This window comes from Mus pahari, chromosome X, assembly GCF_900095145.1.
Source record: "Mus pahari chromosome X, PAHARI_EIJ_v1.1, whole genome shotgun sequence".
Classification (NCBI taxonomy): domain Eukaryota; kingdom Metazoa; phylum Chordata; class Mammalia; order Rodentia; family Muridae; genus Mus; species Mus pahari.
The window spans coordinates 145491438-145502248 of NC_034613.1; the positions used below are offsets into that span (position 1 = coordinate 145491438).

At 40.7% G+C, this 10811-nt stretch overlaps 1 protein-coding gene across 9 annotated transcripts in view; it reads right to left on the reverse strand.

Moving 5' to 3' along the window:
- The window catches only part of Frmpd4 (FERM and PDZ domain containing 4), a 972353-nt gene that overhangs the window by 41540 nt on the left and 920002 nt on the right, over positions 1 to 10811 (reverse strand). For all 9 annotated transcript variants that reach the window (XM_029534155.1, XM_021187619.2, XM_029534150.1 and 6 more), the window contains 2 exons: positions 9258 to 9303; positions 2943 to 3047 (listed from right to left, as the gene is read on the reverse strand). In XM_029534155.1, coding sequence (XP_029390015.1) covers positions 2943 to 3047; positions 9258 to 9303 — 151 coding nt within the window. The remainder of the gene's footprint in view (positions 1 to 2942; positions 3048 to 9257; positions 9304 to 10811) is intronic.

Genomic DNA, 10811 nt, shown 5'->3' on the forward strand with positions numbered 1-10811 from the left:
AAAAAAAAAAAAAAAAAAAAACGAAAAAAAAGAAAGAAAAACATAAGAGTCACACTAGTGTGCTAAAAGAAAAACATAGGGCCAAGGCTTTTAGCTTAATGGTAGAGCACTTGCTTGATGTCCTAGTTAGCTTGTTGTTGTGCAAAAACAAAACAAAACAAAACACCATGGCCCAAAGAACCTGGAGAGGCAAGGGTTTATTTTAGCTTACAGGTTACAGGAAGCTAGGGCAGGAATTCAAGGCAGGACCTGGAAACAGGAACTGAAGCAGAGAGCACAGTGGAATGTTCCTTACTAGTATTCTTCCAGGTTAACATTCAGCTACTATTCCTACACAACTCAGGACTACCTGCTCAGACATGGCAGTGCTCCGAGTGCTCCAGGCCCTCCTCCATCAATTAGCAATCATGAGAATCTCAGAGGCATGCTCACAGGCCAACAGAATGGAAATAATCCTTCAACTGCATTTTCCTCTTCACAGGTGTCTTTAGTTTGTTTCAAGTTGACAAAGCCTATCAAGCAGCCTGCCATGTGGATGGGCTCTGCATTGCATCCCCAGTGTCACAATAAAGAAGTCAAGGCTATAATGAACAGCGTGTAACATCACAATCTAGAAATAACTCCAACAGCTATGCCAATTTGAAATATATGACTAAGACTGAACCTGAGAAATGCATTCCTCAGGATGTTTTCTTTAATTGGATTCAATGAGAGGTGATGAAAGAGATGAACTGGAGAAGTGTACTCATCCTTGTAAGAGCCATGAGTCTTTGGAGTGAACTGTGTCATACCCATGTATTTGGTGTCACAGAGGCATGAGGGTTGGAGACGTAGAAATAGCAAAGCCATATGTCCTTTGGCTTGAAGATGAAGGAACTGAAGACCATATGCTCTGGTGTTTGTAAGTATTTTCCAGTCTGAGCAAACTTAAAGCTTACGTATCTTATTAATAGTCCCCTGACTTTCACTGTCCAGTTCTCTTTCTGAATTTCTTCTCATTTCTACTGCCATACCCTTCCCCTGTGACTTCCTTGATGCCTGATTCACTGAGTAAGCTTGGCTTTAAATTCAGAAAACAAGGTATCTTGTGAATGAGAAGAACATATTAGAAAAGATGAAGTCCCATGGGCTGAGGGGTAGATGAACAACTGAAGGTCCTATCTTGATAGTATCCTGGCAAGGCATAAGAGGCTGCAGAAGACCACTGGCCCTACAACAGCATCCTCACAGTCCAGCTGCCTCACATGAGCTCTGTTATAAACAGGGTTGAAATGACACTATCACTAGTTTCTAGACAATTATTCTCCCTTTACATGCCCAGTCTCAGGCTGAGACGCACTGGAGTGGAAAGGTAATTTTCTGATGAATTTTTGATGTGATGTACTTGTTTTTTTAAATGCTTGGAATCTTCCACTCCTCCACTGGGACAGGATTCTGAACTGGTGACATGTGGTCACTCTGTGCCTAGATTGATGGAGATCTATTTCAGTGAACAGAATGTATCACGTTCACAGGGAAGTACAAAATTCCCACAGGCTAACAGTGACAACCTCAGATCTTTCTCCCAAGTGCCCCAACAGTTTGTCAAATTGACCTGCCATGGTACTTAATCTTGACTGTCAACTAGTTTTGATTGAGAGCCACCTAGGAGATTAGTAACCCATATTACTAGGTATACTGTGAGGACATTTTCAAAGATGATTGACAGAGGGAGAAGATCTGTCCTTAATATAGGGGTATCAACCAATAATTTAAGAGCTCAGATGGAGTAACAAAGGAAAAGTATCAGGCCCCTATGTTCACAGATTATTCTTCTCTCCCTCATATTTTCTAAATCTCTCTTTCTTTGCTCTCCCTATCCATCTCTATCTCAATTTCTCTCTACTTCCTGGATGTTGTAATCTGAGTAGCCTCTGTGTGTACAAGCTCCTGCTGCCATTATATTCTGGTCCACCACAGGCCAAGAATAAAGAGCCAAGGAATATGGACTTAGCACACTGCTACCAAGAAGATCCTTTCTCCTCGAATCTGTCTAGGCTTGGCATTTTACCATAACTGAAAGACAATTATCACACATGTCAATTTTCTGGCCCACAAGTTGAACAGTCCTAGGTTGGGCTAATGATAAGACTCATAAGTTCCTTGCCCAGGATATGAATATCCACAGCTTTCAATCCAGATCCAGGGCTAATTTCAGGAGTGTTTGTGATCCATAATGAACAGATCACGGGTGAAGTTCTATCCTTATAGATTCATTTTAAAAAAGGCACCCAACGGAGCCAATAACCTTCAACAACAAAAATCTGATATTTTCAAGGTCTTCAAAACTATTAGTACTCTATGTAAAGGCTTCCTAAAACTGAAACCAAAAAACAAAAATGAAAAGAGTACCCACTCTTCTCTTCTTTGGAAAAGTTGAAAATGAAATATTGTCTTGATTTTTGCATTATCTATGCTGAAGACCTTTTTGTAGGTACTCAGCGGGCTCATTCTTCAGTTCTAGCTTAATATACAAAATCTGTACTTTCAACTACTTTAATACACACAAACACAGATACACACACACACAAGGGAAACATAATTCTTTTCACACAATATGTAAAAGATTATACTGTGGAACCATGTTTAATTGGCACAAAAAGTAGAAATTCCAAAGGAAGCTGATTTTCCCAAATATGAATGAGGCAAAGTTAGTGCTCCTAGATCAAAGCAGTGAATGGCATGCAGCAAGTGTTATAGGAGTTGCTGGAATAGATCCTATTCTGGTTGTGTTAGAGCTGAAAGGCAAGGAGGTGGTAAGCAAACCCCTTTCAGGCTTGAGATTTGACACCCTCATGAAAGACAAGAAGCTTATCCAGAATGAACATTCTTGCTTGATTTGAGCAAAAAGCCCCTGCCTCAATGCTTTTCTATATAACAACACAGACAACTTGAAAACTCACCGACACTTGGCCGTTGATGATGACCTCTTCAGAAAAGCGCACTTTGACTGGATTGGACTTCAATCTTGCCTTTTTAGCAGCACTAATAAATGCTGATTTGGGAGACTAGAGGAAATGGAAAGATTTTTTATTGGATTACTGGCATTCTAACACAAACCTTGTGACAGTTATTTTTCATCTTTATCCTCAAAGGTATGCCACATTGTTGCTAAAAGGTAAAATATTCTGTGCATGCCCAATTCAAGGACAAAATACAAATTATGGATGTGATTGAAACTCTGTCATGACTGGAAATTAGTCACCATGATTTAGTGAGAAGACCAGAGCACAGCATGTCCCATGTTCTTACTATTCACAATTCCGAAGATCTTAAATCTTTTTTTAAATTTTCTTTATTTACATTTCAAATGCTATCCCGAAAGTTCCCTATCCAACCCCCCACCCCTGCTCCCCTACCCACCCACTCCCACTACTTGGCCCAGGCCTTCCCTTGTGCTGGGACATATAAAGTTTGCAAGACCAAGGGGCCTCTATTCCCAGTGATGGCGGATTAGGCCAGAAGATCTTAAATCTTGCTTTGAATGCAGAGCTCTGAACACAGTGCAGAAGTAGGCAGAGATTTTTTTCCTGTATGTTTCTACAACCTGGCCTTCAGCTTCATGCTTGTAATCTGTGATCTTGGATCTTACTGTGCAGAGTAGGGTAGAATCTTTGACTTCCAATTTAGAATTGAATTCCTGACTTCATGGTCTTCCTTATCGTACATGTGAATTGTATCTGGGGCTTCTTCCCTGTTTCTCTGGAAATTAAGAGCTGAATGGCGCAGCTCTTCCACAGAAATTGTAAATGCAATAGAAGCATCTGCTTAGAAAGGTGCTGGGAAGAAGTGGGGATCCCTCCTACATGGCCTTGGTCAATTCAATTCATCTGAAAATCATCCTGGTGTAATTTTTTAGTGAAACGTAAAGGAAAGAGATCGCCCTCCCATCTATTGACAGCATCGCTGATTAGAAAACAATAGAAACCTTCATGCTCCATTGGATGTAACAGGTAACCAGAGGATTACCTGTTTGTGAACTACAATGGTCAAATACTATCAGTTGTCTAGGGTGCAGACTTATTTGAATGCACCTTAGTCTGCAGGTGTTGACGCTTTTGTACAACACATTCTAGTAACTGATCCTTGAATCTACATAAAAGCTTACCTGATATATATTACATTAAAATCATGGCTGCAAAGCCATTGATCATGACCCATACTTCTCTTTTTAAAGTTAAATAACAAAAAAATTTTAAAATATTCCCAACCTTACCAAATACACACATTCTGGAAATCAATTATGTTATTTAAAATGACGGAGTGCACACACACACACACACACACACACACACACACACACACACGTATATGAAATATGGTATGTCTATAAACTAGAATATTGTTCAGACATAAAAAGAAAGTACTAATCGATGCTATAATCTTGAAAATCTGGTACTTAATAAAAGGATCAAAGCAAAAAATGATCAGAGCAAATATTATATAATTATACTTCTGTGAAACAACAGTGAAAACAGAGACAGAAAGTTTAGAGCAGGGGCAGAAGTAAAAGGAGGAATGAAGGTTTAATAGATATAGGATTTCCTTTAGGAGTGATGAGACATTTTTACAACGAGATAACAGTGATGCTTAATACACCTTGGATGTCATTGGACGGAGCACAGGGTCCCCAATGAAGGACCTAGATAAAGGACCCAAGGAGCTGAAGGGGTCTGCAGCCCCATAGGAGGAACAATAATATGAACCAACCAGTACCCCTAGAGTTCCCAGGGACTAAACCACCAACCAAAGACCACACATGGTGGGACTCATGGCTCCAGCTGCACATGCAGCAGATGGCCTAGTGGGACATCAATGGGAGGAGAGGCCCTTGGTCCTATGAAGGCTGTATGTCCTGGTGTTGGGGAATGGCAGGGCCAGAAAGTTGGAGTGGGTGGGTTGGTAAGCAGGGGGAGGGAGAAAGGGAAAGGAGGAGGGTAGTTTTTGGAGTGGGAACCAGGGAAAGGGATAACATCTAAATATAAAGAAAGAAAATATCTAATAAAATAACACACCTTGGATGTATTTAATACTGATGAATTGTACAGTTGAAAATGGGGTACTGTATGCAATGCATGAATATTTTATTATAATACAAAGTCATTGTTAAGAATATGCAATGACAAATATGTATGTTTGGGGGTAGATATTTTGGATTGACATTGGGAGAATACTGTGTTTATTTATTTTTGAGACAGGGTTTTGCTATTAATTCCTAGGACCTGAAATTAGAAATGCAGCTCAGGCTTCCCCCAGCTTGCAATCCTTCTGGAACACTCTTCCTGGCACTTGAATGAAGGATGGCAGCACCTTCCTAACATTCCCCTGCATACCTTTCTACACCTATCAGAACCTTGAGCTGTATCTTAGAAGATTTGATAGATGGATGATTTTTGTTCTGAAGCTTCATATTCACCCACTTACACAAGCCATTTTAACGAGAATGGCTGACGTCTTAATAAAGAAAACAAAACTCCAGAAGGACTCCGAATGAGTGCCAGTGTTCAGCAAGCTCTGTGTGAGTTTTAGAAGCCATACTGCAGTGCTGGAGCAATGTGACAGTGGTGTGTTCTCATCAGTGTCTGTGTAATTATAGGCCAAGTTTAGTGATGATTAACGAGCAAATCAAACAGTGGTGAGTTGATTTGCTTTTGAGATGCCATTTTTTAGCTGAAGGAGAAACATTAGTCTTCCTTAATGATTCTGAGCAGCAGTATTTACACTGGCACAGTGAGTTTAGCACAAGTAGAGTGGCTGCAATAAAGACACCAGAAGAGACATGACTCACAGGCTGAGATGTCTCAACACAATTACGCACGACTTCTCCAGCATTGTTTGGCAATAAAATGTTCAACTCAGTCAAGGTACCATATACTCAACTTTGAGTTCTCTCTGAATTATGATTTTGTTCAATTTAGTAACTTACTGTATATTTATAGAATAATCTACACAATTCCTTGCCTCAGTAAGAAGGTATATTTATCAGAACTGACTTTGGAGATGTGTATCATTTGATATGATTTTAGAAATAGTGATGTTACTCAGTTTCATTGAAAACACAGCATGATTTGTCCATGTTATGGTTTTAATATGAAATCTCCTTACAGGGTCATGTCTTGAATACTTGACCCTAACCTAGTAGTGCTGTTTGAGGACGTAATAGAAACTTAGGCAATCAGTGGAGGGAATGTGTCACTGGGTATGATGGCTTATTAATTTGACAGGTTCAGGAGGTACCTAGGAGAGCTTCTGAGCCTATGTCTGAATATTTACCTAGATTAGGGTCACTGAGGTGTGAAGACCCACCTGACCTGTGGGCAATATCATACTACGAATTGTGGTCCTGGACTGAATAAAAAGAGACAGAGGTGAAAGTTAGGTAAGCCTCCATCTTGCTCTGCTTCCTGCAGTTAGGCCACTTGTCTAGAGCTCCTGACACCCTGATGGTTTGCATCTTCAAACTGTGAGTTGGTACAAACCCTTCTTCCTTTTAAGTTGCTTTTGCCTCAGCAAAAGGAAAACCCTGGGGACGTGCCTTTGAAGGTTTGACCTGCTTTCTGGGCCCTTCTCTCTGTTTACTTCCAGTTTGTCATGAGGTAAACAGTTTCTTCATCTGTCCCCATGACCCCTGCCATGATACTTTGTCCAACCATGTGCCCAGAACCAATGGAGCTAAGGTCTGTGCACAGAAACCTCTGAGACTGCCAGCCAAAGTCAACTTTTGTCCTTTCGATTGTCTCCCAGGGACTTTGTTCACAGCATGTCCTCCTTCTCCACCCCCAATCAGGTAACTCAGCACCTCCCCCTTACCTCTAATCTCTTTTGTAATTGGATGTAGCCAATTTTATTCAACCAATAGTTTTAAGTCAAGGAACAAGGTTTGCACAACAAAAGCTCATAAACATGAGGATTCACTCTAGGCCTAGACTTTCAGGTACAGAATTTAACATTACAATACATAGCAACAGACTAAACCTTAACAAACAACTATCTCTAACTCTAGTTCCAGGAGTTCCGATGCCCTCTTCTAGCCTCCATAAGCAGTGCATACATACACATGGTATGCAAACATATTTACAGGTAAACCATCCATACATATAAAATAAAAGATTGAAAGGCCTCAAAATTTTAAACTGTTGTCTTGATGATAAAAACATGAAAAGTCTCCAAGAAGTCTCCTAATGAGAGTTGGCAACACAGTGGCTTGCTTACTCTGGTGGCTGGAGTTTCAGGTGGATGGGACAGTACAAAGCAATTAAGAACACAGTTTTAACTCATATTTACTTCTCTTTGTTAGTCAATATACTATGGGATGATATTAGCTGAAATTCCCAACAGCAAGGAGATAGAACCTGAAGAGACCACCTATAGTAGATAGACATGTCCCGACCCCTTGTATGGGACAGGGTCAACCACCCATCTAAAAATGTTTAACCCAGAATTGTCCCTGTTTAAAGGAAATGTATGGACAAAATGGAGCAGAGGTTGAAGGAAAGGCCATCCAGAGACTATCCCACCATGTGATCCATTCTATCAGCAGACACCAAACCCCGACACTATTGCTGATGCCAAGATGTGCTTGTAGATAGGAGCTTGGTATGGCTGTCCTCTGAGAGGCTCTGTCACCACCTGACTAAGACAGATGCAGATACTCACAGCCAACCATTGGACAGAGCCCAGGGACCCCATTGGAAGAGTTAGAGGGGCTGAAGGAGCTGAAGGGGATTGCAATCCTATAGGAAGAACAACAATATCAACTAACTGAACCCCACAGAGCTCCCAGGGACTGAACCACCAAAGAATATACATGGGTGAGTCCATGGCTCCCGCTACACATGTATCAGGGGACTGCCTCATCTGGAATCAGTGGGAGGGGAGGTGCTTGGTCCTGAGAAGGCTTAATGCCCCAGAGAAGGGAGATGCTAAAGGGGTGAGGTGGGAGTAGGGGAGCACCCTCTTAGAGTCAAAGGGGAGGGGTATGTGGTGGTGGGTTCATGGAAAGGAGACTGGGAAGGGAGATAACATTTAAAATGTGAACAAATACCATGATTAATAAAAAAGTTCCTATACATTTTAAAGATATTGCAAAGAGAGAAAATTCAGGGAAAAGAATGTAAATTTGAGAGATGGGAGTCAAAACAGCACCCAATGGCACACTGTACTTGGAATATACATATTACTCTGTGAAGATCATACATGGAAGCTATGCTGGTTAGATTCTCTGCCTGTCTACAAAAAGCCTAACTGGATAGTGGATGTAAAGACATTTTCAAGTAACAAGAAGCCTATAGAAACAGAGAAGTTAGCAGTTGCCTGGGCTGGATGGTAGGAACATGGATTAACTTGAAGTGAAGTGAAAAATCAGGGATTATAGTGAAACTGAACTATGGTGGTGATTGCATTCTTCACTGCTTTGCAAAGGTCTTTGAATTACACATGTAAAAGGAGTGAATTGCATACCATGAAGATTATAATTTTTTTTTAGAATTTGTTTTGAATCGGGTTTGAGGGTGTAGCTCAGTTGGTAGTGTGCTAGCCTAGAAAAGGGCAAGGCCCCGGGTTCAATTCTCAGTACTTTATAAACTGGATGTTGTGATGAATGCCTGCAATCCTATCACTAGAGGTGTACATAGAAGGATCAGAAGTAACAGGGTCATCCTTTGGCTATATAGGGAGCCCGAGATACATGAAACCAAGTCAAAAAGAAGCAGAAACTTAAGAAATGAAGGTAGTGTGATTGTAATCAGTTTCTCCCTCTTAACCAAGGTATCCAAACTTGAATTCTGACTATGGCACCCCTCTCATCCCTCCTTTGAAATGGGCTTAATTATCCAGTTCTCTACCAAAATAATTAGATGGGGACAAGAATAAAACTTTCACACAACTTCCTGTAATTAGATATTCCCATGAGACTTGTGATTCGGAAGCTGGCAAACAAGAAAGTTTTAGGTTTTGTATTAGTTGCAGATGTGAAATGCTCACAGGCCTGCAGAGTTGATTTTCTTTCAGGGTATTTAGGGAGTGTGGTACTTTTCATGCCAATGAATGGTTTTAGTAACACAGAACACAATAGAAATGATCAGGATTGTTTAAGCTTGCATTGTGAACACATGCTATTTGTCTCCACTGTTATTCATCCTGGTGGTTTTCCTCAAGTGGCTTGAGGAGACCAGAAGCCCAAGAACAATGAATGGCACTTTTTCTCACAAAACACTTACTGGATAGGGCTGAATGACAGTGAGCAGAATCGATTCTTTGCAGCTCCTGTAAGAGAGAAAAACAAACAGATTTACCTAACGTGCAAAGCACAGAAGTAAAGAGGGACAAGTTTTCTTTTAAGAGGAAATGTGTGTGGTTTGTTGGCAAATGTTCCTTGGGCTTCCAGGGCAGAACAAATGAAATAGCTCAGAAGAGGGCTTCAGAGCACAGAGAAACCCCCAATCAAGTATTTCCTGAGTGTAACCAACCATCCAATTGACAGCTTCCTAGGCAGTCCTTACCAGCCATCTGATTTGTATGACCAAGAAATGGAACCTCAGAATCAAACTTGCTGAGGGAAGAATGATTTTAGAAGCACTGAACTCAATCAGCCTCTAGACAGTTTTTGGTTTTGAAAATTGATTCTCTTTCTGATTTTCCTATAGTTTACTTTTCTCTGCTGCTTGAAATTTTCTGTTGATTTCTTTGAGGGGAGGTATTTTAAAACATTCTCTCAATGCATGAAATGTGTTCTCAGAAAAAGCTTCATGGAAGAGAAACATCTTCCTGAAGGTTGTTTACTTTAAAATGGTAACACTGCCAACCATTGTTCCTCATACTGCACAACTCAGTTTGTGAAATGCCCAGGACCAGAGCTGCTAAGTATTTCTGACAGGCAACAATTGGGAAATAGTGTTCACAGCAGGAAGCACTTCACAGCTAGAGCAGAACAATGGACTAGAATGGCTCATTTAATTTCCTCCAAGCAACCCAAACCCTCGAAGAAAAATCATATTATGGGTTATAATATTCTCTTCTTTTTTGTGTGTTCTTTTAATATCCTAAATAAAAACCACTTGCTATTGTGCCAAAGAAGAGTTGACTATTTCTACATTAGGGTTCAATGAATTACCTGTCTTTGTTATTTATTGACCAAATGAGTAAGGTGAATTCTGTTTCCGTGGAGAAACCACTGCAAATCGCATTTCTCACACTCATGCAACTGTGTGTCAGCACTCGCTCTGCATGGTCAGACAGATCTACTGACTCCTAGGTGATGAATGTTGTCCCTTGAGCTAGAGAGTGTGGTGGGGAAGAGAGGTGTGGTCACAATGAGAAGAGGATCTAGATCTACAACTCCAGGAAGAAGCAGCACACTAAGGATGCTGATGATACTGACAGGTGGCTAGCACTGTGCTGTAGGCCTCATAACTCCTACAATTCCTCAGATTTTCTGACTGGCGGAGTGCCCAGTAACTGCAGTAGGCAGAACAGCAGTATATAATCAAGCCAGGTTTCAGTGGGTGTGAGAAAGGATTATGTACTACTGGGGGCTGTTGGGCGGAGCCATTGGGGATCATTGGGTCAGGTTTGGTGGTTTAAGAAAAGCAAAACAGAACACTATAACCTAGCCAGTGCATCTTAGCTTTGTTTTTGTTTTTGTTTTTTTTGTAATTATAATTGTTTTTTGTTTGTTTTTTTTCTTTAAACATTTTTTATCATTATTTTCTTTATTTACATTTCAAATGCTATCCCAAAAGTTCCCTATACCCCACCCCCGCCCCTGCTCCCCT